This window comes from Fringilla coelebs (assembly GCF_963513975.1).
Source record: "Fringilla coelebs genome assembly, chromosome: 4".
Classification (NCBI taxonomy): Eukaryota; Metazoa; Chordata; class Aves; order Passeriformes; family Fringillidae; genus Fringilla; species Fringilla coelebs.
In genome coordinates, this window is record NC_140032.1 from 58,275,566 (window position 1) to 58,302,568 (window position 27,003).

Here is a 27,003-nt window from a genome sequence, read left to right on the forward strand (position 1 = left end):
TCTAGGAGGAAAAGAAGAAGTTTGATAAAGAGACAGAGAAGAACTACAGTTTGTTAGAAAAACATTTGAATTTATCAGCTAAGAAGAAAGAGCTACAATTACAAGAGGTATTGTTGCCACTCTTTTTTAATGCAGGCTGAAGGCTTTGGAATAGGTAAATATACTTATGTAAATGCAGAACCAGCATTCCCAGTGGTAAAACAAACCAATTTTCTCATCTGGAAAGGTTGGTGAGAAAATCAATATTTGCTGAACTTAGTACCTCTACCATTTTCTGAATCAAGGGTTTTGTGTGTATGAGTCTCATGTCATTTTTTATGTATAATTGAGGGAATAGGGAAGTGCAAACATACTATGAAAAACTCTGAATTTCTTACAAGGCTTTACCATTCATGTAATTTGCATTGCATTGAGAGTATTGACTGAATATCCTGTTCCAACAATTATAGCTGAGGACAGCAAGACTTTTATTCCCAAATAAAGTGGGTTTGTGCCTTGGCTTTTTCTCACGTTTTGAAGATTTGTTTTGGGGGTTTTTTTGAGTAGTGCTATAAAAAAGTTTGTTGACAATTTATAAATGATAGATTTGTTTTGCCTGGAATTCCTTCTGGTTCCCTTTGGGTTTATTATCATCATCAACTTATTTGTAATAGTTTTTATTTTTGGAGCAACGGCAAATAGTATGTGAAAAGACTGCCGGGAAACCTTGTAGACACTTGCTGCAGCCAGAAGGACTTTTTTTCCCAGATAAATGTAATTATTAATGTTTAGACTATAAAAAACCTTAATGTTTTCCTCAAGGATAACTCCTGTCCCTGCCCTCTACCTCATCCCAAACATTCTATGCCATTTTTCATAAAAATGGTTACTAGTACTGGCAAAGTTACTCTGGAATTTCTCTGCTCTTGAGTTTTACTAAGATGTCACTTCACCATGCTGCACTTGCAACATAGACCCTCAAATGTGTAAAGAAATGTCTTCTGGGGAGTTGAGTTGTCCCAGTGAAGTTATTGGGTATGGCTCATGTGTCAGGACCTGTACTTTTGTCAAATTGATCAGCTGCCAAAGAACTTGACGCAGAGAAAATGATAAAGGGGTGATTATGATCACTTGATGAAATACTGGTTCTTGATATCAAATCTGAAATGAGACCTAACCTCAATGGAAAAATACATAATGCCTCTAAGAGGCATTTTGAAGCTGTCTCAAATATAGCCTGAAGTTTTAGAGCATGTGTGAAATCTAGAATGAGCAAATAGATTTGTTTTAAATGTCCTTCAAAGTTTCATGAGCTAATATTCTGAAATTCTTCAGTCAGGCTCTCACATTTATGTGTTTAATTTTGAAGTATAAATGTATAAGAAAAAAAGCCCTTGGGGTGTGTTGTTGGAGGAGATAAGAAACAACTTCTTGCACAAGCCTAGAAAACAGGTGTGTGTAGTTGCATTATAATGTATATAATCTAGTTTTATTCATTCACTAGTTGTGTCAGTTCCTGACTGGAGTAAATAGTGCAGGGATAAATTTGACAAAAATTTGATGAAAAACATGCCATGTTGTGGAGTGTCTTAACATGAACGCAACTTTTAATTCTCTTGATGGTGGGATATTCCTGTAATTTTACTGAGGCATGGTGTGTTTCTCACTTCTCTCTTTCTTAGCAGTACACAAACTACAATGCAACTTGCTGGGTGCAACTTGAGGCAATGGCTCATGCCTCAAAAAACTGAGAGATGTGATAATGTATTCTGGACTGTGTGGTGAGCCAGATGTCCTCGAAGATCCACCTCAGAGTCTCTTTCTAGGGTGTTGTGGTTTCCTTCATGTAAATATGATTAGAAGCTTAGCTGACAACTCAAACAATTCCTGTGTTTATAGGCTGACAACTCAAACAATTCCACAGTTTATGGGATGCATAAAATGGTGTGGCTTGTTGAAACATATTTGCTTACTGAAATACTTATCAGGGCTTCATTTATTTAATGGCATTTGTGGATATGCCCCTTTAACTGCTGAGAGTTCCCCAGCACTGAGCAGTAAAGCCAAGCACGTCTTAAGGCAAAACTGTCTTAAAGCTAATTTGGTTTATCCTCTTAAAGCACAGCAGTCACTGTTCTGCCTGAAGGATGTAGTCTCAGTATTTAAGAGAGAGTCTGATAGTAAGTCTTGTCCTTTCACCTAACCCCTTCTCCACTTCCTTTGGTAATTCACTGTAGATGCATTTTGTATTATCTTTGTGGGCAAAGACTGTGTTAGTTACTTAGAGTAACCTTTTCTTCCATGTTATTAAAATAACAGTTTCTATTACTAAATTTTAAGACTAATTTAAATGAATCTTCCATGTATCTTAAATAATAACTTCACTAAATAATGAGAAGATGCTAGAAAGTGAAATATTTATATGCAGATGGGTGTTAGCTGAAATGCAGCTGTTCAGCATTGATATGGTGTTGGCATTTCTGCAAAGCTGTGCTAAATATCAGCTGCAGGTAGAAAGGCTGCATTTTTAGAGACTGGATGCTCTGGGGAAACTTGTGGAGTGTTGTACCAATAAGTGAACTTTTTTCCATTGCATTTTTTGCAAGTGAAAATGAGCACAGGTGTGGGATGGGTACAACAGCATTCTGGCTATTTACTGCAGTTATTTAGCTTATAGGGTAAAATTTAAAGCACCAGCACTGTAGTTTTCAAAAATAACATTTTCGTCCTTAATTTTATTGGAGAGATGATTTTCCCCTTTTCTAATGGATGATGCTCTTGGCTCCCCCTCTGTTTGGGCAGGTACCTTTGCAATGCTGTTAAAAGTTGGATTCCCTAGAAAATAAGCTTAAAGAGGTGTTGCTGGAATTTTTCTAAAAAGTCTAGCCTCATGATTCAAAACAACATATGGTACCTAGTGAAAAGGAATTGCTGCTGCCGTTTAAAAGTAAATGAATGATTTATGTTGTAACAAATCTCTCCAATATGGTGAAAATTATCTGCTTGCCACTTCTGTGTGTGTGTTATCCTGAAGGTGTCTGCAAAATGTCTGTGAAACTTCATGAGTGTGCTCTGTGTGCAGGCAGATAACCAAGTGGAGCAGAACAGAAAACACTTCTATGAGCTGTCCCTTGAGTACGTGTGCAAGTTGCAGGAGATCCAGGAGCGGAAGAAATTTGAGTGTGTGGAGCCTGTGAGTATCAGGGAATTCAACCTACTCTACCTTTCATAAGGGATGGAGAAGGAATGCATTCGGGCAAAAGCCAAGCTTTGCTTTCTGGAAAACACAACTCATTAAGTGACTTAACAGAATTTAAACTAACTTGTTTTATCTGTACAGATTCCTAGTGCAGATATATTTAACCAGGTGTGTCAAACCTTACCTCAGTCATAAGAACTGATTTGGACCCACTGATGTTGATTTTCAGAAAATGTGTGAAACCTTTTGTTGTGCTGCAAAAACCTCAATTCACATTGTGAGATAGAATAGAGGATCCAATAAGATGTTGGTGTCAAGATTATTGCCTTGAGTTTTCTAACCAATGAAATGTTATTGCTGACTATGCAAGGAATCTCATTTTAATTATGAGGGTTGGGTTTAGAGGCCAGCTAGTAAAGAATTGCAGATATAAATCAGTTAGGGGGGTGCTGCTGGGTAAGAAGCCCGTTCCTGGGTAGTCTATGTTCAATTTCACTTGCAGTTGAATCTGTGCAGAAATCAAGGGGTTTAATTTAATTTTGGAGGAAATGCTGCATGCACTGATGAGACTTTCTTAAATCTATGAGAAGAACTTATTCTAAAATTTTTCTGAAATGTAAAGGAGCTTGGTATTTTAAATACAAATTTATCAAACAACAAGAGAACAGTAGTGTAATACTGTTGGATGGATTGTAGAAGTGACTTCCATTCTCTCATGCTCTGAAGTCTGTGATTTTGGGCCAAGTTTGTCCTTTTATTCTGATTCAATTGCTTTAATGTAATAATGAAAGAAAAGTTTCAAATGACCCTAATCAAAAAAGCTGGTCATTATGCAGTTATTAAGAACTATCTATTCTAATGTAGATAATTCTGGTATGAAAAAATTGCTAAAATACTTAAGAGGGAATAAATTGCTGCAATTATATTAGCATTGTTTCAAGAAAGGCAAAATGCTGTGAAAAGAATGGTTGTGTGGCATTTTTCTGTTGTAGATATGTTGACTTTTTAAATTTTTTAAAATACTTTTGAAAAATATTTTTCTAACCCTAAGTAGTTTTGCATTTGGTTATTGTGTTTGAAGTATCCTCAGATCCAGACTGGAGAAATGAATCTTCAAATTATGTTCTTGCAGCATGTCCCTTTCTCATTTCTGAAAGCTCCTTCTGGATGGGGCTGTACTTTGTGTTGCCTAATTTGTACTTGAAGTTTACACTAAACTAGAAAGCTTCACACCAAGTTCTTCCTTTTCCCTTAATATTAAAATTCATGGGTTTTTTTTACATTTGTTGAAAATGCTTTATTTGCTGTATGACTTCAGACTTTTATTAAGTACATTCTTTGTCTTGTTCTCTTTAGAGAGTTGTTCTTTTATATCTCACTTGCTTTGTTCCAGCAGCCTGAACTAAACAGGAGAGTTAGACAGGACTACACCTCATGCTGCTTCCGGCGTAGTACAACTTGTTTGTTCTTTGAAATACTAAAGTCAGCATATGCTAAGTGGGTCACTTGCTGGTTCTGACAGAAGGTCAGATCTGTGCAGAAAAAGCAGCAATGTGCAAAGCTTCCTTCTTCCAGCAAACCAGCTGACTGCTGTGACAGTCATCTCCACGTGGTCATTAGCAGGGAGAGGAATGACCAGAGAAATGGTGACGGAAGGACAGCATGGTCATTACCTCCTTGTGCACAAATATGTGTTCCAGACATCATTGGTATCAGAGCAGTTGTAGGAAAAAGTTACATAGGAAAGTTTGGGAACATGGGATATACATTTCCCATGGTCAAATGGAAAGTAGAGATCAGTTGTGAAATTCCAGAGACAGGGCCATCCAAAATGTCTGTATTCATAGATCATCATTTGGATTTAAATATTACTCATAAAGTGTAGGCATTAGTGGAAATTTATTTTAAAATAATAATTTTGTAATCTATCTTTCCAAAAAAGCCTATGTGCAGCAATTGTATTGAAGAAAATGGAGGGTTTTTGTTCTAACAAGTCTTTTTTTTCTATTTCAGGTGCTATCATTTTTTCAGGGCTTGTTCACTTTCTATCACCAGGGATATGAACTTGCTAAAGACTTCAATCATTACAAAATGGCCTTGCAGATAAATATACAAAATGTAAGTTGAGTCTACTTTTGTGAATAAAATCACTCGCTGAAATTGCTGCATGTGCAGTATCTGTATTGCCAACACTTAGTTCCATGCGAGGGCATTGCCTGTGAATTTTGGGGATATGGTGCCATCTCCTGGATAAACAACCACATCACTGAACAAATCATCACTAATTCCAGTGAGTTCTTTGTAATTTCTAATAATACTGTAAAAAACAAGCATGAAGTAAAAGGCCTTCACTCCTTTTTAACTTTATTTTGGAGATAGAAATAATGCAAGGATTATTTAAAACAAATGAAGTCTGTTAAAAACGCATAAAACACTGGATAATTCAACGTATGGGTAATGAAAGATGAAGTTTTCAGTGTTTTGGGTGTGCTTTGAAATTGAGTATGTGGTGGTCATGTCTGAGGGTCATTTCCCTGTAGGGTTACATTATCCATAACTAGGAAAAGGGAAGAAAACCAGCTGGTCGCAGCAGTGTGGAGCTTGTTTGTCTTGCAGCAGCCCTTTCAAACAAGAACATCCCTGTATCCCTGTTGGTTTGGGGTGCAGACTTGGTGTTGACACCCATGGCGTGTTTGACAAAATGATCTGTTCCTTCAAGGACAGGCAAATGGGGCCACCACTAGTTGAGTGTGCCCTCATCCCAAATCTCCCAGTGTGATCTGGACTGAGAGAGCAGAAAACAAGGTGAAGGCTGAAGCAGTGGGACTGAAAGAGTTACTAGTCAGATGGTCTGTTTGCTTCCTTGAGATTTATGAAGAATAAAGCTTGCTCAGAGGAACTTGGGTGTTCCAGAGCCCTCTTGGTAGGAAGCATACGACGCACCTTACTGCAAGCAATCAGTTCTTGATGGTGCATTTGTTTTGTTGACCTCTGAGGGCAACTGGAATTAAGACACAGAAAGTACTTCTTGGAGAGGGCAGTCTGTTTTTAGAAATGGCTTAACAAGCAGGGAGGCGGAAGGGAGGATTACAGTTGTTGTAATGCGTAGTGACGTGATTCCTGTGTCACTGAACCATTCCTTTGATTTTCTTCCTGGATGTTCAAGTGTCAAGTTTCCTTTTGAGATGGTGTTTGGTTTGAGAAAGGGAACTGGTTAATGGTAACTTTTTAAACAGACATTTGTTGCAGAAGTCAGTGCTTGTGGGGAAAATGTCAGGCCAGACTTGCTTCTTCTGTGTGTTTAACAGAGTGAGGAGCAGCTTAGAGGGGAACTGATGCCAGCTGAAACATGAGAGGGAAACTCTGATACAGGTTTGAAGAGCTGTGTTTCAGAATACAGATAGAAAAGAGCCAGTGGAGTGATCTGAAGAAGTGATGAGCAGTAATAAAATAAGCTAATCTCAGCAGCTTCATTTTCAATTGACTGAATGGTTGCACACTGTGCCCCACCAGATACCGAAGCGCTTGAGCATCGCAGCTCAAGTTTTATGGATAGATAGAGGCTGTAGAGAGAAGGCAGAACAAGGCTCAACAACTATCTGAGGTAAAAGGAGAATAGAAGGAAGCATTTGAAAAGATTGTGAGAGGACATGACACATTCTCCTCTGTGCTGAAGATCAGCAAGACATCCCAAAGGAAAAATGAACTGGGGTCTGCCTGTGGTACAGCTGAGCTGCTGGCAGAATGCTGGATTGATGTGTTAGAAATTGAAGGGTACACGATCCAGTACAGACAGCTTAGCTGGATGTGGAGAGTGATTTAAGAGTTGCCAGTATAACTCTAGTAGTTGCCTTTCATTCAGGTTGTCTTCACTGTGAGAATTATCCTATGAATTTCCTCTCCACACCCTACCACAAACCCTGTCTTCCTCTCACTGCCCATCTCCTCCCCTCAAATGAAAGCAGGTAAAAGACCCACCCCAGCCTTGTAGCCCAAGCTCTAGAAAGCTGATTCTTCCAAGAGTTGTGCTATCTTGTATGCTTGTCCTGGGGAAAAGATGAAACAGGTGAGGCCGCATTTTCAGAAAAAATGAAGGTACTTTCAGAAAGCAAAAAGATACATAAGCATGCATCTGGAACTATGTGCTTAAAACACATGTACCAGCTTGGATTTTAAAGTGTTTTTCAGTGTTTTCGGCTTGGACAGGTGCATATGTAGAGAAAACCAGTTATTACCATGACTGTTGTGGTTCTATTTGCTCATTTGCCAATTACAAGTGTTTTTCAGACCAAACTGAAGAGTTTCTTGTGTCAGGTGTGAGCTACTCTGTTGTTTCATGTAGCCGTGTTGTGTAATTTGTAGGTGGCATGGTTACTTTCTGATTGTTTTTGCTAATATTCTGATAAATATTTCTCTTCCTGCTGCTTGCAGACTTTGGAATAAGTGACATTCAGGAATAATAATCAACTGGACTCCCAAGTTTTTTTAGGTTGTTTTTGCATGCTTCTGCTTGTGTGTGGTCAAAACATTTGGCACATACATAGTCTCAGTCTGTATACACTGTTGATGACCTTCCTGACACTTTTTTCCTCAATTACCACAGAAAATCCTCTACATCCTGTCAACAAGAGTCTTATGAATTAAGCCAATATATGTAGTAATATTTTTCTAAGGAAATTTCAATATTCAAATTTGTTTTGCACTCAGTATTTCACTTCTCTCTGAACAGGTCAGTGCATTGTTTCAAAACCTACTCTGGCAGTCTTAGTGGGCTTTCCACAGTCATAGCAGCTGATATCTAAACCTCACATTGATTTTGAAGAATATCAGAAAACTTGGAGAGTAAACACATATATGGGAATTGTGCTTTACGACCAAATGTCCTAAAGTGTCCTGGATGAATGTCTCTTTTTGTAGTTATTTGTGGTGGGTTGGCCCTGGCTGGATGCCAGAGGCCTGCTGCTCTATCTCTGCCCTCTCTAAAGCTGCTCTATCACTGCCCTTCTTAGCTGGAGAGTTTGTGGATCAAGAACAGGACAGGTAAACCAATTACAGACCAATGAGGGGCAAAACAGACTTGACTGGGAGAATTCAGTTTAATTTATTACCACAGTAGGGTAGGGTAATGAGAAATAAAACCCAGATCTGAGAGAGCAGGAGAATGAGGGTTATGGTTAGTTCTTCACATGAACTCTACTGCTACATCCACCTCAGGGGGAAGACTCCTGACACTCTTCCCCTGCTCCAGCATGGGGTCTCTCTCATTTCAGACAGTCCTCCATGGACTGTCAGACATCCAATGTCCTCAGGCACTTCAGGGGAATCTCAGCTCTGGCAGCTGGAGCATCTCCTGCCCCTTCTTCTGCACTGACCTTGGGGTCTGCAGAGCTGTTCCTCTGACATATTCTCGCTCCATTCCCTGGCTGCATTTGCATTGTGCGGTTTTTCCCTCTTAAATAGATTATCCCAGAGGCTCTGCCATGGTCACTGATGGGCTCAGCCTTGGCCAATGGCTGTCTTGGAGCTGTCTGGTACTGGCTCCATGGGACACAGAGGAAGCTTCTATCACCTTCTCACAGAGGCCCTCTCTGTAGCCCCCCACCACGAAAACCTTGCTGTGCAAGCCCAGTATGTGATTCCTATCAGGCAGGAAAAGTCTTTCTTCCACTCTCCTTACCAAAGGTTTTTGCTGTCTCGTTTTAGACACGGAATCGTTTTGAAGGAACAAGGTCAGAGGTAGAGGAGCTCATGAACAAGATCAGAAGAAATCCTCAGGAACATAAAAGAGCAAATCACTTCACGATGGAAGGCTACCTCTACGTGCAGGAAAAAAGTAAGTTGTATTGGGCATATGGGCAAGTCTTGTCTTTACAGGTTAACATGATCATCCAGAGAATTTACTGTTGATTAAAGAGTCATCTAAGTATATTTTCAAAGTTTTTAACAGTATTGTTACTGTGGCTCATAAAAAGAATATTGAGCTGAAAATGTGACAGCTTTTAGTAAAAGTGACTAAATTCAGGGAAGTTTTGTTTGACCAAAGAATGGATTTAATTTTATTTTTAATCCCTTACTAATGACCCCCCTCTAGAACTGTCAAACATTTGTTGTCAGCCAGCAACATGAGTTGTCAAGTTAGCCTCTGAAAATTTGGCTTGTTGAAGATGATGAAATTGAGTGTCATTTCCTTGATTCATTGATACATTTCATTACCTAATTGTGATGATAGGGTCAAATAAAGCAGACTATATGTTAGGTAGCTGGTGTTAAAATTCTTGCTGTGGAGGTGCATGTTGCATAAATCATATCCTGTCAACACTTCAAACAATTATAAATCTTTCTCACACTAGTAAAAAAGCCAAACAAGATGCAGAGCTCTTGTTGCTCAAGGAATGACAATTTATTGTAATTTATTATTTATTTTAAAACATTTTGCATAAATCATGTTTTTGAGATGTTTGCCCTTATAGAGTGAAAAGATTCATTTGCAGACCTATTTTTTAGGAAAAGTTAAGTAATAGAAGTGCAGAGATACAAAGGGTCAGAATCCAAGTTTGAACAGTTAGCATTATGGTGCAAATCTCAGCAATGCTATTTGCAGTAAGCTGGACTCTAAAGGAGGTGTCTTCTGTCTAGGGTATGCACTGATTAATAGGAGAGAGTTTTGGTGTCAGAAGTTGTGATCAGACCTTTAATCATGAGATTGTTTAGAACTTGTAACAGAGGTGTGGTAATCTGTGGTTATTTAGCTTCAAGCTACCAGGTATAAATCTAGCTTTCTGTGTTCTTCTAAATAAAGTCTCAAGGAGATATTTACTTTATAGGGAAAAGATATTTTGTCTGTAGTAGAGAGAGAAAGACACATTAATAATTATTTCCATTTGTCATTAAGCATAAGAGTGAAGTACAACATGCGTTGTATTTTAGAATAATAAGCAGTGGTTAACATTAGTATGATGTTGTATAATATTCTTAATTTGTACCTTTGCTTTAAATACTAGGGCTCTTAAGTATCATTTTAGAAATCGGGAGAGGAGAATGCAGAAACTGGAAAAAGTACATACAATTTATTGCTTTTGTGTTATGTAGGGCCTGCTCCCTTTGGTTCCAGTTGGGTGAAGCACTATTGCATGTACAGGAAAGAGACAAAGAAGTTTTCCATGATCCCATATGAACACAGATCAGGAGGGAAAGTTGTATGTATATTTACATTTATGTATTCTACTCTTACACTTGTCCTGTATTAAGATCAGAGAATGTGTCAGATAAGATTTGTCAAGTACTTTCCCCCTCTACCCTCCTTGCCCCTTTTTTTCCTCTTTCCTTATGCAATTCAGTCTGCCATTAAAGGTCATTAACCTAAAGTAGTGGACATTAACCTTCTGTTAAGTTATTAATAGATAAGAATTCTCCAGACTCTTCAGTTGCACCCTTTTAGGAGAGCAGAGGACCTGGCACAGATAACATGCAATGTTTCACCATTTAGAACCCTGTTTATCCATGACGTCTTTAACTTTCTAAAGTATAAATCAGGAAAATATAACAGACCTAGAAATTTCTTTATTAAATGTTTCAGAGGTTTTTTTGGCAATTTAAAATACTAGAAGTGGAAGTAGAAAAGTGGATAGGAATATAATTTGTGCTGATAACTGAATGTAATTTCAGATATCTTTAAAAGCATCTGAAATATTCAAGACCCAAGACTTTGTTTATCTTTAAATGGCTAAACTACTGAAATAGTTAGGAATTTATTACCTTTAAAGATACACATTAAATGAATGTATTGATAGGGATAAAATGCATTTTGTTGCAAAGAAGGAGGATATCTGAATCTGGAAACTAAGGCTTGAGTCAATATGCCTGTAAATGTAGCACCCTGCCCTGTCTTCAAATTTGGTTAGGAAATCACGTTGTTGGAATTTTATCAAGTTATTATATCCTATTAGTTTCAGCAGAGGGGAGATTACTTTCATAATTTTGAGGACTCTGTCTATTTACGAATATATTGAATTTGGAAGAATCTTTCAAAAGCTTGGGAAAACCTGATATACTGAAAATTAGTAGTATTTGGTTTCCTTAATCACTTCAGTACTTCTGTGAATTTTTTATCCTAGTTTGCTCTAGTTGTAATAAGCCATTTTAGTTAGAGTATAGAGTATACTGTAGAGTATAGAGTATGTGTGGCTGAGCATTCAGCATTCTAAAACACCTATGAAGCCATTTCTGCTGTATTAAAAGATCTCCCATTTGGAAATCCCTACAGTTACTGCTTCAGTGACAGCCTTCAATGTCTGGAGATGCTGAATAAGACAAGAAATAATTAAAATGTGCAGCTAATCCTGATTTAATCTGGTACAACTCAGGCAGCATTCACAGATGAGTTTGTGATTCCTGGCTAAAATAAGATCCTGGTGTTGATCTTGAAGAAAGAGAGAGTTGGTTCTGTAAAACATGTTACAGACAGTAAAGAACACTTTCTTTGTTCTAGTTGGTGTAGCCTTTACTATGGAAATCACCATGGCTGACATAAAATGGGAAAAGGCTCTTTGTGTGTTTTTATTATAACGAGTCAAAATATTTTTGTTAGTTTAACTTACTGTGGTACTGAGTCATTCTGTAAAGTACCAGCTAAAATGAACTCAATATTTTTAGATTTATGTCCCAGAAATGACCATAGAATTTGTTATTGTGTAGAAAAGTGAACTGCAAGCATCGGTGAATTCTTTTGCAAGTGTCAGTTTTCAGTATAGCTTTTGCCATTTAATATAAATTTACATTACTTGCCTTGTACAGCTGGCTTACTGGAGCTTATAAAAACTTACAAGAACTGGGTCAAGCTTATAAAAACTTTTTTTTTCACAGGGTGATGCGGAACTCTTTGTCCTTACGTATTGTACCAAAAGAAATACAGATACAATAGACAGGCGATTCTGTTTTGACTTAGAAGCTTCAGACAGGTAAGCTTGTGAAGCACCCCAGGAACAGCTCTTTTGAAGTAGTAATTAAAACTACTGCAAGATGACTGTTGCCTTTTCTTCTGATTTCTTCAATCCTCAGTCAGAGTTCCGATGGGAATGGTCACTGGAGGAGCAGGCAAGCACTGCCGTGGCTTACTGGGTTTTACCTCACCTGTGTGTAGCAGAAGCAGAGAGGAACTAAACTGAAATGTAGACATAAGCCTGAACTCATATTAAAGAAAAGCACAGAGAGAGTTAAGAGGAGTTACTAAGAGTTATCATAGTGAAGAAACATGGCTTAAATTGAAGTACCTACAGCTATAGTGAAAGACTGATTGCAGTAATAATTTATATAGTCGTGACCACGTTGTGTCACACTCCTGTGTTCCAAAATGATGGGTTGCTGAGGAGATATGCTGGATTTTCAGATTGAAATCCCGAGGTTATTGGGATTTTTGAGGCTTCTTGTGCCTGGTATAATCATCCACTGCATCTTCAATGTTCTTGCCACGGTCTTTTTGAAGCACCACTTGTTGCTCTATTTCTAAAGAAAAGACTTTTTAATCTTTTTCTCTAAAGGACCTCAAAATTTGATAAACATTGTCTTTCAACAGTATTCTAGTCTTCCTTCATTTATAAAGATGAGAGTATCCAACTTCATAAGGTATTCCAAATAAATTAGGCCATGGTAATGCTGCATTCGTTTGATGCAGAAATGTATAATATCTGGAATTAAATGCTAGATATAAATTAGTGAATTGCTGCTGAGTTTTTGCATCCACCTCCTCTGAGCTCTCAGGCCCCCCTGTCCTGTGATTGCTCATGGTCTGCAGGTATGTTTGTGATTATGTGCTCAAACTTTAATCAGAATCTATGCTCAGGTTGTGTGACCAGTCAGACTGGCCAGAGGCATGTACATTCCTACAGCAAGCAATGGTTAAAGGGATGTGAAACTCCCACTGCATCAGAAAACTTGTAGCCCACATGGCAGATGAGAAGATGCTCATATACAGCTCAGGTGATGTTTTTTGTCACTCTACAGCATGGTTTGAACTTGCATTTTTGAGTTGAGGAGGATGTGGTTTATCTATTCTAATGCTGTGTCCCAATAGTATGAAAGGAAGTAAAGATTTACACTCCAGGCATCAGCTCCTCTTAGGTCAGTGTATTGATTGGTCAGTAGGGATAACAGATTTCAAACTGAGTCTGATAAAATTGCTAAAAAGTAGCGTGAGAAATGTCAGTCTGTCCCCCTCTGTGTGTCATCTGCTCAGTGGGGTATCTGGAGCTTATACAGAGATGGATGGAGAGCAGGGTTTCCTTGATCCTGCAAAACACTTTTTCATTCTCTTCTCTGGTAAAAGGGGGTAAAATCTAGTTCTTCTTTCTGTCTTGATATAATAGACGCAATTTGATCTGCTGTGACCTTGATATCAGACATTTTTCTTTTAATAATATATGTGTGTAGTACTGAGATGTTCCCATGGAGATTAGTTCTGTGCTGCAGACCATTAGCTTGTTTCCTTGGTATCAGTTCAGGGCACACTTATCCCTCAGCTTGTCCAAGTTAAAAAATAACACAGGGATTGACAGCTGGGCATGGGCATTTCTTCAGTACTGTGCTTTGGAAGGAGGCAAGGTGGTAAAATTTTAGGGAAGACTTTTAAGTAGCAAACATTCAGTCTTGTGTGTGACTTAAGCATAACTTTGAACTAGCTCAAAATTTGCATATTCTTCTTTCAAAAGGAAGGCTGAGATGGTTGTATTTTCTTTAAATTCTGATATTTATGACTCTCGGGGTGCCAAGATTCTGGTTAAATCTCTGGGAACTGATACTTTTTTCTGTTTCTAGTACTCCATCATGTTTACTTGAAGGTGACTAGTGGCAAATGTAGAGAAATTTAAATCTCAGGGAGAGAGCCAAGGTCTTCTAGGATAGGAAAAAGTCATTTTATCGATAAAGAACATTGTCCTTCTAAAATACTACCTAGATTTAATTTTTTTCCAATATAGGACAATGAGAGAAGGTTTTGTTTCCTTTGACTTTATTTTGAAGACAAATAAATGATATTTCATGCAGCGTATATTGAGTTTGATGTATTGCTTCTAGGTTGATACTCTGATACTTTGACAACTGTAATTTAATGAAAAGAACTTAATGGTTGCAGGCTATGGTCATTGTTACTGCTTTAAAGATGAAGGTTATATATTGAGTTAACAAATTCCATTTTTCATATAACAACAATGCAAGTCCAAGTTTATTTACAATTCACAAAATTCAGTAACTCCACCAAGTGTTGGAATCAGCAGGTGGTCAACAATGAGCTATTTCAAATAGTTTGCAGATTACAATTATTTTCCTTTTTTCTCCCCGTTTTCCCTATTTCTTACTGCATGTATCACTTCTATACCTTTTATTTTCAAGATCAGCAGTGTTCAGTTATTAAACAAAAGAAAATGAACCCTGACTTTTAGGACAATGGGCTTTTGCTTGTAGTTGGAAATAGAATTTGACAAGCATTTTTTGGTTGTTGATGAATGCAGTTACCTTATGTTGTTGGTACATTTGCAGGCCTGGAGTTCCTGTGACCATGCAGGCATTTTCCGAGGAAGACAGGAAGCTGTGGATGGAAGCCTTGGATGGAAAAGAAGCTGTAAGCATAATTTTTAAAATATTCTTTTATAGTGTAGTGTGGAATTCTCTCACCCTCTGCTTTCGGATCCCATTTATACTTTAATAAACTGGCATTATGTAGTTTGCAAAATGATAGATTCAATGAATAAGGGATAAAAGTGAAATAAAACTCAGGAGAGATGAGTAACTTGGTAAAGCTCAGTGTAGATAACTGCTAATGCTGATATGAGAATTTTTCATTGTAATGACAGCATCAATTTTTATAAATGGTTTCCCGTCCCAATGATAATATTGGTGTTGTAGAAAATGTCTGGTATAAGCACGTTCACTTAGTCTTATGCTGACATGCTGCATTCCAGTGGCAAAATTTGCATGAGTGAGTTACATGGTGTTATTTTATTTTTTAAAACCAGATCAAAAAGATCTTGTCAATGGGACTGAGGTTGTACATGAATTTGCTTCATTTCTGCCTCACATCAGGAAATCGGTCTGAAATGCTGAATTGAAACACACTATTTATTCTTACAATGATGAATGTATTGGTCTTGTGGGCCAGAAATGATGGGTTTTTCTTGACAAAGACACAGCCACGTGGCTGCCCCAGTAGGTGTTTGATTCACCTCATTGTTACACGAATCTGGTTTCATTTGCAGAGGTGTTTATTACCATGACATGTTGGCTGAGCTGGACTCCCCAGTAAGTTGAAAACTTCTGGGAAACCCAAACTGGAGCATAAGCCCTAGGAATCATCACATTCTTAATAATTTAAATGACCTTGAAACTGTGGGAATTTAGCTTGCAGAGAAACATAGGAACATGGAGCACATAAATCCCAGTTAACTGGCTACAGCCAGTTCAGTGGCTGTGTCTGTTCTGAGGGGGCACAGACCTCTGGTCCTGCTCTTAGAGCTGCTGGTGGTGCTGTGTTCTGGCTGGAATCAGCTGTATTTGTGCCTACTGAGCATTAAGATTGAGAGTATCTTCTTTTTCTGCTTTCATGTAATAATTTGTCTTTTTTGCTCTTTTTGTGTTAGCTGCTCATCAACTTGAATAAAGCGAATGCAAAACGAGAGGGAAGTAAGTATTTGAATTAGCATTAAGGCTGATTTTGTTAATATTTTAAAATTGAGAAAGACAAAGGTTATTTGGTTTTTTTTTCTTCTCTAGAACTTTTTTCCTCTTAATTATTTTACTTTTAAATCTTGAGTTTTGAATATTACTTGTAATTTTTGTAATTTCAAATAATTAATTAATTTTGTAATTAATGGGTTTTCATATTAACTCAGTACATATTTTATAGGACAGGGCATAAGCTGGAGAAACAGTCTGATTGTTTTTGCCAATTTACTTCATGCCTGAAATTGATTCAAGGGTGAATTTGTATGTAAATGCATCACAGTTTCTTAATCCAGATTGTGTGTACATTTCTGTTAGAATGTGAAGGTATGGTTTTAAAACCATACCTTCAGTTGCAGCTGAAGATCAAGATCAGCAAACAAGCTGAATTTGTGCATTTAAAATATAAACCAAAATATGGAAGTAGAAGAGGTGGCTTTCTTTACAAAATATTAGCTGTCTTCTGTTAGAGAAGTGCTAAGAATGAAAACAGGTATCCTTCTTTGATTATGAGGCAATTTATGCTTTCTTTTTTAAAAACTTGAAATTGCTGATTCGAGCTGGATCCTGGTGTTATTAATAGAAATTTTTCCTCAGATTTGTCTTTTCATGGTACAAGACCAGGTCCCCAGGAGCACGAAGGCCAGATGTTTGGGGGAAGGGCAGTTTTGCAACATAAGCTTTTAAATGAAGTTTTGATGTGAAGAAAAAGAGTAAGATAGGAACAACAAAGGAATGCTGGAGCTCAGCTGTTGTCCTGTTCATGCATCTGCTTTCATGTAGTCAGATCATTAACTGCTGTGAAATGATATACATGTGTCCTGTATCTTTAGTGTGGGAATTTCTTTGGCTGAGGGTAGGACTCAGTAAAAGCCCTGCTGTTGATAATTATGTTTTTTCATCATAAGTACTTCCTTGTCCCATTTGGTGAACTCTCTCAGATGTTGTCGATGTTGCAGTAAGTACTGTTAAATTCCATCTTGCATCTGCCAACATGTGTAACTAATCAGAGATCCCATTCTTCAAAGGATGCTGCTGTGAACAGATTCACTGAAGCCACTATCACCAGAACAAGCCTTTACTTCGGCTAGGCAGGCTCGTGAAGGAGAAAAGCAGAATTTCTCTATAAAAAGTGATGTATTCTTCCAATTTCACAATATTTATAGTTTTCCCTCAAAAGTACTAGCTTTATTATTATGTCCAGCCTTTTTTTCAGTGAAAGACATAATTGTAATGGTGCTTTTAAACTGTTCAACCCTTTTTATTTTTATTTTTTGCAGGTGCACAGTTGGATAAGATAGGGTTCACCATCATCAAAAAGTGCATCAGTGCTGTTGAAACACGAGGTAATGATCAACCCAACCTGTTTGTGAAGAGGATGAAGCAGCTGGTCTGCTGAAGAAGGTGGTAAAGTCTCCTGTAGATCTCTGGAAAAGACCTTACCATGGAAGACATTTCACTGATTACACTGAAAAAGACAGGAATCTGTCCAGCCTGTCCATTTATGTATAGCTTTCTTTCAAGAAATGTGTGTGCCAGAAGTGCTCACAAGTGGGGAATAGCACCTCTTTGACAAAGGGAGCCAGTTTTTGTGCACAAAAGCTAAGAGAAACCTGTTGTGTTTTATAGGCATTGCCTGCACCTTTGCTTTGCTGTCCTAACAGAGTAATTTATTTCAGTGTTTCATTTCTGTTCAGTCTCTTAAGGCAGAAGAGCAGGAGCTGAGCAGGCAGGTGATTAACAAAAAATGTTGAAGTACTTTTCATGGAGTTAGTTTCACCCCAGGGCCAAAGATGCTGTCAGGATTTATTGTTGCATATACTCATTGTTGTACTTCCAGAATTGGAGATGGAGGAGAGGTCAGTGTGCAGACAATATTCAAGAGGTATTTGGGATTGGTTTTGGAGAGGCTCTGCTGAAGTGTGTGCTGACCAGCCACTGTGAGGCTCACTGCATTGTACATTGTGTGGAGAACCATCTTGTTTGGTTGTGGTTTTTAAAAAGGAGGTGAAGGCCTGAAAGTAGGTAAGGTTACAGTGTATTTCTCAATTTGTTAAGAGATGTTGTAATTTCTCTGTGTGCATTTTTGTTTTCTCCTAAATTGTTGACTTTCCCTACTCCCAAAGGGGACACTTAGAATTTTTCATAAACTGGATCTTTTTCTTTTCTGGAGGTCTGGCATTGCACAGGGCAGAATACTTTTATCTTTCTGTGTATCACAGTCCAGCTTAAATAAGCTGAACAGAAGAGCAGGTTCATGCTTGCTGTCAGTGCAGCATCTTACTGAAAAACAGTGTCTTCCATGCATACACTTACTATACAATATTATTAGGAACACAAGCAGCCTTTGTGATACTTAAAGTTTTGCATTTAAACAGCAAGAGGTATCCGAAGTCCTTTTTCTCTTAGACCTTTTTGTATCAGTCCTGTCTGATGCATTAAAGATGTTATTCCAGATTAGGCCATATTCTATCTGGTGTTATTTTTGTTCATTCTGTTCTTTTGAATATTTTTTCAGATAAGTTTGCCTGTCTCATCACTTTAAAATTTCAGTTACTGGCATTTACAATCTGAATATTTGAGCTGGGAAACATTGCAGATAAAGCTGGCATGCTACAGATAAGTTGTCTTCACTGCAAAACCCTGTCTCAGTATAGTCTGGATCTTCTTTTTACAGTGAATGAAGCAGATTTAATAAAAAGGGTGGCATGTGCTCATGTAATGAAAGGCTAGTTTTGGCCTATAGTACAGTTACAGGCTACCTTACAATACCTCATGACTTCTCCTTACTGTAAGCAGTATGGAGTATACTATATTTTGGTTTAATATTTATAACTGTGTTCAAATAGTTTTCTTTTAGTTGTGCATTGATGACTTTTTTCTTTTACTGGTACCCTACAAGAAAAGTGAAACAAGAACACAACCGTGGAAAAAATGCAAACACTTTCTTCATGAAATGACTATTTGGAAAAATGTTTTTTGTTGCCTTTTTTTTTTTCTTCCTCAGGGCTGTGGATGGATAGGTTAAACTGAATGGAAGTCTAAGTTTACTCTGTCCTTTATTCCTTGATTAGGGGCATGTAAGAAGGTGCAAAGTATTTGTGTAACTCTCTTGTTCAGGACAAATTATAAGCTTTCATGGTTTAGCAGCATTTCTCCCCATAGTGGGATCTGCCCGGAAACATACTCGAGAAAGAATTGAAGTTCCCCAAGTCTGTGCAGACTTTGCACCTTTGCTGTCCTATGTACACAGCCTCTGTAAGATATGCAGTCAGTAGAGTGCTTTGTGGTAGTTACTACCAATGAAGAAGACTTGGGTCTATTAATTTTGTTTCAGAGAGTACTCAAGAAAGAAAATAAATCAGTTTTTAATTAATATTTCTCATCCTGGAGTTCCAAGGATATGTTTAGGTGAGGTACTACCTTCCAGGAGCTCAACAATCCACTTAGTTTGGTTTCAATCCACTTGATTTTTCCATTAGATTTCAAGCAGTTGTTGATGATTTTCTGTTTACTGATTCTGAACTTAACATCAACGGCATTTAAAAAACAAAACAAGTAAGAAACTCCAAAACAAAGCAAAAAGCCTCTAAAGGACCTTCCTTCTGCTGATGTCTGCTGAGCTAAACAAACCAAGAGCCAGGAGAGCATTCAGTTGTTTGTCTCAAAAGAGTTTGAACACATATTTGTATGATGAAGAAAATCCATCTCTCAAGTGGCAGAATTTTCTACCTGTGCTTTTCCTTGAAAATAATTTCTACTTGGTTATTTTACTTTAATGATAATACATCAAAAGCAAGTTATATTCAGCAGGAGAAAACAGGACAGATGCTTCTTCAGAGACGGTGCTTGTGTGCCATGTTTTTATCTCTTTTAATCATAATGGGTGTGAGGTTGGCGTGGGTGGGAAGAGAGGACAGTCTAGTGTGGGTGGAAACTGAGAATAGTCTTGTCATGTCACAGCAGAAGTAGTCTGGTATTCAGAGAGAGAAGAGCATAACGGAGATATTGAACATAAACTTGTCAATGGCTGGATAATTTTTTTTCTCAGTTATGTTCCCTTTTATAAAGCCAAGAAGGGAATTATTTGCTCTGAATGAATAGAAGCACAAAAATCAGTGAGGTTAAGATGCATGTGAGCTTCTGATTCAGCATTGCCTTACAAGAGATTGGCTATGCTTCAGTGGTAGGACATGCTGAGGCATCAGGATATGCATCCCATCTCTCACATACCATGCTGGTTGGATGTGCATCTGTGTTTTGTCTTGGAGAGAGCGTTTTGGGATTCTCTTTGGAGTATTTCATTTATTATTCTCTACTGAATAATAGAACTGGGTAGGTGTTTATAGAAACATCAAAGAGCTGCGTGCTCCAGTAGTAAAGGTTCTGTGCATGTTTTTGTGTGCAAGTAGCTGGTTGTACCTTCTGAGGGGATGTGATGGGTAAAGTTTGCCAGAGCAGTATTTGTCTTGAGCTTAGTACTGTACTGGCAGAGCTGCCAATCTGAGCTGCAGAGAGAGATGGCAGCATTGAGCTGCATGACCAGGCTGGCTGCTCCTCAGGCAGAAAGTACATGGTGAAGAGGGAGTAGAAAACCTTTGCAAGTGACATAAAACCCTCTGTTATTACCTTGAATTTAGAGTGTCACTTGTATGGCTGTTTCTGTGCCATGGATTTTGGTATAAAAATTTGTATTTGCAGCTATATTGCAAATCTGTGTCAGCCTCATGTACAATGCCAGTCGCAAAATAAATTTGCCTACTCCATACCTTGCTTACAATAGTATAAATTACTATCTTGCTTTCAATACCTTATATTTCTAAGCATGCTTCACAAGCTGTGTCCCTGTGCCAAATTCTGTATCAGGCAGCCAAACATCTTGAGATGATGTAAATATGAAGGAAGTTGTGCTGCGGGGCTTTACCGTTCCAGGTTGCCAATAGTGGTTGAGCCGGCAGACACAGCGTCTGAACCCTTCAGCATTTCAGGCAGTGGGGAGCTATTCCTTGCAATGAGTCATCCTGTCAATTGTGTTCTGTAAATGCCAAGCATTATCAGTGTTGGATGTGCTGAAGATCTGAAATGTGCAGATTAAATCAGAAGTAGGACTGTTTCAAACCAGGTTTGTATATCTTAAATAAAACATAATTTGAAAGTATGGTTAAAGGTATCATCTCAAGCTGTGTTGAAATATTAATGCCTCTTTGCACTCCTTGATGTCTGCTAGCAATTAGCTATGCTTTTTTCAGGTTGATGAATTTGAAACTGATCAATTATCTGATAATCTCTATCATAGACTCATGATTATTGCTGGAGGATTGTCATAGTTTCCATACTGCCATTTTCCAGAGACTTCTGCATTATCGTATCTGTTTTAATACTGAGGAATAGGTTTTGTGGTTTGACCTTGATTATTTCTAAGCCTATAAAGGTATGTTTGGGGTCAGCACAGTTGGTTCCCCCCAGTTTTAATGTCAGAAACACAGGAAATCACAAATCAACTTCTGAGATAAGCAAAAGCTGAGTGTGACAGTATTTCTTCAGCTTTTTTTATCTTGCATATGATGCAGAAGGCTTGTTTTGTGGTACTGAAGGTAGTAGAAGACATTGTCTAAAAAAGTGTGATGCATTTTGGCAAAGCCTGGTGTTAGTTTGGTACAAGAAATTTCCTGGACACCTCTGAGAAGTTTGAAGAAAAGCTGTTTGCTGCTTTCAGTACAGATTTGTAGTTTACTGTTGAGGTTTTTTTTAGCGTCTTCAAGTGGTGCATAGCATGCTATCATACTTGTTCTAGGGATCATTGGAAAACTTACTTGGTTGTGCTGATAACTTCCTGTTTTGACAAAAACATTGTTGTGGCCCCATAGCTGTTTTGGTTTTATTCAGTTCACTCTTTTGTGCACAGCTGACCTGCAAGCATACTCCTGAGTTGTGTGTTCTGATGAGCACAGATAAAATAAAGGAGATCTGGCTTATTCTGTTAATTTGAGCCAGCTCTGGACCTGGCATCTAGCTTAAGGCTCAGCACCAGTAGTGCCTGCATCCAGGGGAGGAAAAAGGGCCAGTTTTACCCAGGTGAAGCAAGCAAAGGAAGGAGCAGCTGCAGCCCTGGTACAGGGGAAGGAGCAGTGCTGGCAGGGAGGAGTTCAGCAGGCTCAAGAATCTGGGATGGCTGAGGAGGCTGCAGACTGTGTGAGGAAGAGGAAGGCGTCAGAGAAGAGAGAAAAGATGCAGTAAGGCTGGGCAGGAGGAGGTAGAAAATGCCAAGTTCTCTCTACCATATTGAGAATTATTGCTGTGTATTATGGCTCTGTCTGACAGTAATTCATTAAAAGGCTAATGATTTTTACATACTTCATCTAATATTTATTTGGGAAGAAACTTTTTCTCATATGACTGGTTTTAATTTTCCTTCTTTCTGTTGGAACAGCTTGGTATTGAAGCTGGGAATTCTCCACAATTCTTCCTTTGTTGAAGGATATTTTGAATAAGTATACCACATAATCTGTTATTTGAAAAGATTTCCTTGGAGTAGAAACACAGCTATTTTGTGGCATTTCTACTCTTCCAGGCCAGTGTGATTAAGAAGGTAGATTGTATTTGTAGGTGGCTGTTTATTATGAGGCCTCTCAAACATCTGTGCACTGTAGTATTTTACCTCCCACTGTCTAGGTTCTGAAACAATGCAGCAGACATAGACTACCTTATTTTGCCCTTTTTCTTCCCTGCCCCTTCTCTCCCTCCCATTTTTTTTTCAATTTATATTCACAATTTTACTTCCCTGGGGATAAAGCTGGGTAATGTAATGGAAAGCAAAAGCAGGGGAAGGAAAGGGATGAGAAGTGAATGTATGTGAGATGATGGAAGGGCACAGAGGGATGCCAGGAAAGTGGTCCAGTGTCTGTATAGAATGGGAGTAGGGGACTGAAAATACTGTGTTGGTGATGGCTCCTCTGTTCATCCCAAGAAAAACTGTTCAGTAGCTTTTGGTGGTGCCTCTGGATGTAACTCCTACGTGGACCACAGTGGGTTGGAATGAGGCCTTGTGTCTTAAGTGGAAAGCATTTATAAACTTGAAAAAGTGCTGATTTTGAGGACTGGGAATAGGCTTCGGTTTTTCTTCATCCAAAGTGTTTTAGTCACTGCATATTGGGGGGGTGGGGTGGGGAAAGAAATATTAAAGTTATTGAAGAAATCTTAATTTAGCATTTGTTTGTTCAGTTCCTACATTATTAGAATGTGGCTGTTGATGTACCCCAAATACAATGTAAAAGATTTGAAATTATTCACTCAGTGGTTTGTTTATTTGTTTTCAAGTAAAGCTTTGTCCCTGTTTGCTTCTCTCAGTTTCAGAAGTGGAACTGAGGTACTTGAAATCTTTATCCAAATATAACATGAACTTACCTTAAAAACAGAGTAACAAAAGGATACTTCGTTTATATTGTTGTTCTTGGAACTGTTAATACTATGTAGCCTCTCTGTCTTTGAAGATAATTTGTTGCCTGGGGCAAAAATTTTAATGCTAAATTTGACTGTGGTTAATCTCATGATTTTTTCTTTTTTTTCTTTCTTTTTTTTTTTTTTTTTACATAATAGGTATAAATGACCAAGGATTGTACAGAGTTGTGGGGGTGAGTTCAAAGGTCCAGAGACTTCTGAGTTTGTTGATGGGTATGCCTCTATTTTACAAATATTTTTTCAATATTTTATTTCATGTTGTTTAGTGTCAATATTTAGTTTTTAAAGCACCTTCCAGTAGTTTGCTCTAGTCCATGCAAATAATCACCACGTCATTGTAAGTTCCCCTGCTTTAGAAAGACCTGGATTAGTTGGTATGAATAAAGAACTGCTAGGAGACATATGTAGGAGCAAAGACTGTGCTTTGTGCAAGGTTGATGGAAGTGGGATTAAAGCAGCCTAAGCTGAAGGATCTGATCAGAAAATTCAAAATACCAAAGTCAGGGGTCTTTGAAGCTGGTTGCTTCATTGTTTGAAGTTTCCACCTTCCTTCTCCCATGTGGAATGTACAAGTGAACACGCCCCTGTGTCTGAAGTTAATCACTGTGCAAAATAAGATAGTTAAAGCCTACTGTTAGAGCTGTTTGGTTTAAGAGGAGGGATATGATATATGTATTAATAATAACTGTGTGTCGAGGCAGGAGACAGATGGAGAAAGGATTTGGTTTTGTAAACTTAAACATCTTAGGCTCTTTTATACCCAGTTAGCTAAAATCATTTGCAGAAATTTTTTTCTCCCTTTTCTTTCTGGAAATTTTGATGCATCTTTAATTCCAGTGACTGGAGTTCTCTTGCCACTCTGCTGTCCCTGGGGGAGGGAAAAAGAGAAATATTGGCACCTGGATGAAGTCCCTCATCTCTCACCAAAGTAGTAGCCATGACTGCAAAATGTGCCATGTTCCCCCATTTCTTGTCCTGAGCACTGACAGTACATGCAGTCAGACAAGACCACTGGGATTAGTTCATTTTTATAGTGCTTCCAAACCTGTCACTTGACAGCAAAGGTCTGATTCTCAGGGATTCATTGGTATGCAAAGAAGCTTGTTTGCAGTTTGCACCAGGCTCTTCTCCAGAACCATGCATGCTCCATCTGTGCTGATAACACAGTGTTCTTTGGCACTGCAAACTGAAGGAAGCCAGAAAGTGAATTCATTTCATTACCCCAGACATTATGTGAATGACAAAGCGCTTTTATATTATATGCTGCTGTCAGTTCAGTGCCACCTGTAAGACTTTTTCTTTTCCTTCCTTTATTTTTTCAAGCAGCCTGTCTCCTCAGAAATGATAAGACATCTTGAGACTTGAGGACCTGCATGTCATATCAATCTGTCATAATGACCTTGCTAAATATTAATTTATGATGTCTTACTTTAATCAATATTAACAGCACCCTGAAGTACTCCATTAGTAAACCTTTAAAGTATTACAGAAAAAAAAGGCTCTTTTTGGAAATGCAAACTGGGATTAATAAAAATGACTGATCTATAACAGATTTTCATAGTTGTATATCTGTGTTGGGGTTAGCCTCAGTAAGCAATAACCATCTTTAGCCATTGACCATGGGAAGAATGATGTGCTGTCACTCAGAGAGCCTTGATTAAATGTGTTTGATATCACAAGATGCTTTTCAGTTTTGTTCTTGCTGGCTTAGCTTGGGTGTGCAGGTCTGGCAGGCAGATTTTCCTTGCTGCCATTATTGGTATCCAAATTAAATAGACTCAGGTTGCCAGTCGCTCAGTAGCAGCTGGAAGAGTTTACTGGGGATTCCAGCATCTGCTTTTAGTTACTTTTTAAAATCAGGAACATTTTTTGTCATTCCCAAGTTTCATATATTTATTTGACAAAGGAAGAATACAGTGGTATCAAGATGAGGCAAAATACTGAACAGGAAAAAGTTAGGGTGCAAGCAGGTGCTCTTTTCTGATGATTTGTTGAAAGTGATTCTATCTCTGCTCTTTATCTATCTGTCCTCAGAGGAGAACAAAGAAGGTTCCTTTTTGATATACAGTGGTACAGAGAATTTAAAATGACTGATTAATCTTTAATCCTTTGTCTCTGGACATACTCTAAGATACCCTTTTATATGAAAGATTTTTCAGAATCATAAAAAACTCATATTAACTTTCTGTATTTTAAAATGTTTGATAAGATTTCAAAGTATTTTAAGCTACCTATCACTGACCATGAAGTTCACAGTTGGAAAGGCCTTGTGTGAAGTCTTCCAAATGGTAACCAGGGATGTAATTTTTTTTTTTGTAGTTTTCTCTCTTTTTCAGATTATTTTCTGTAGAATTTTGGAAAGTAGACTGAGAGTTGAAAGAGTATGAGAAGACCAACATATGCTTTTGTAGTACTACGAATGCATAGATTTTCATCTGTAATGCAAAAATCTAGTGGAGCTAAGTCTCTGCAAAATAAGGCTTAACAATCAAATACATAATTCTACTTAGGAAAAAAAAAATTACAATTAATTTAGGCCATGAAGTTACCTGTAACTGGTATTGTGCTATTTTGCAGCAATGATCTTGTTTAAATTTAAAGGGAGGCATCTGGTGAGAAAAACACTTTCTACCTTTTAAGGGAAAATGTTAAATTAACCAAACACCTCATTGTAAACAGGAATAGAAAGCTAGAAGTTCCAGCATTATGGAAATGTGTTACAAGCACAGCAGTGTGAGTTGTCAGGAGTCTCAGTTCTGGAAGTGCATCAGGGCCCAGTTCCTGTTCCATCGATGATCGGCGTTATAGGTCTGACGTGGCTCATTGCCTACACGCTGTTACATAGATTTTGTACAAGCATGGATCAGCTTTCAGATGGACCACTGCCTGTGGGAAGGGACTGCTGAGCACTTCCAGTTTCTGTTGATGAGTTCAGGTTTGATTTCTGATGCTATCTGGTGTGAAAAAGACCAGATATTACATGTAGCAGGAAGGTTTCGGGTACTTCTGCCTTCCCAAATCTATCAGGTTTCAAAACAATGACAGTATACATGCAGATCTACAGTGGGCATATTGCATATGAAAGCAGAGAGAGTCTCCTACTAACTAACTTAGTGAACTGGACAGATTTTATAAACTCTGGCTCCCTTGTTGTCAGAAAGATTTGCATAAAATTTAGAGCTGATCTGTCAAAAGCTGTTCCTTAAACATGCACGGTTAGTTTTACAGGCATAAAGTTGCCCATGAGTGCGCCGTGGCTCTTACATGAACAAGCAGCATGAAAAATAGCTAGAGTAATATTTCTTAAAATTCTGTTGAAGTTCCAGTTCTTACTGAAAAGGGATGTTTGAAGTACAAGGGGAGAGTGGAACAGGAATAGTGTAATCTATTGGATGGTAGGGCACAGAGCAATGTAAAGCAAATGCCAAACCAAAAATGAAGAAAATGTCTTTAAATCTTGGTGGCTTCTACAATCAAACCAGAGGTTTGTAGCAGGGCTGTTTCTTTTTTTTTTTCCCCTCCAAGAGATAATGGAATGTTTCAACAATACTTTCTATTTTTTATTTTAAGAGGCTCGCTTTAGAATTCAGATGACTGTTGTTTTCCTCCCAAAGTTCATCAACAAATTTAAATGAACAGAGCTCATACTTTGAATGTAA

General features: G+C 38.0%; 1 protein-coding gene across 1 annotated transcript in view; it reads left to right on the top strand.

Annotated features, from left to right (window-relative positions):
- ARHGAP10 (Rho GTPase activating protein 10) overlaps nt 1-27,003 on the top strand; it is a 138,323-nt gene that overhangs the window by 56,715 nt on the left and 54,605 nt on the right. The window contains exons 5-14 of the mRNA XM_084204241.1: nt 6-107; nt 3,062-3,172; nt 5,192-5,296; nt 8,882-9,011; nt 10,268-10,374; nt 12,041-12,135; nt 14,708-14,789; nt 15,805-15,847; nt 17,167-17,232; nt 23,483-23,557. Of these exons, the coding sequence (XP_084060367.1) occupies nt 6-107; nt 3,062-3,172; nt 5,192-5,296; nt 8,882-9,011; nt 10,268-10,374; nt 12,041-12,135; nt 14,708-14,789; nt 15,805-15,847; nt 17,167-17,232; nt 23,483-23,557 (916 nt within the window). The remainder of the gene's footprint in view (nt 1-5; nt 108-3,061; nt 3,173-5,191; nt 5,297-8,881; nt 9,012-10,267; nt 10,375-12,040; nt 12,136-14,707; nt 14,790-15,804; nt 15,848-17,166; nt 17,233-23,482; nt 23,558-27,003) is intronic.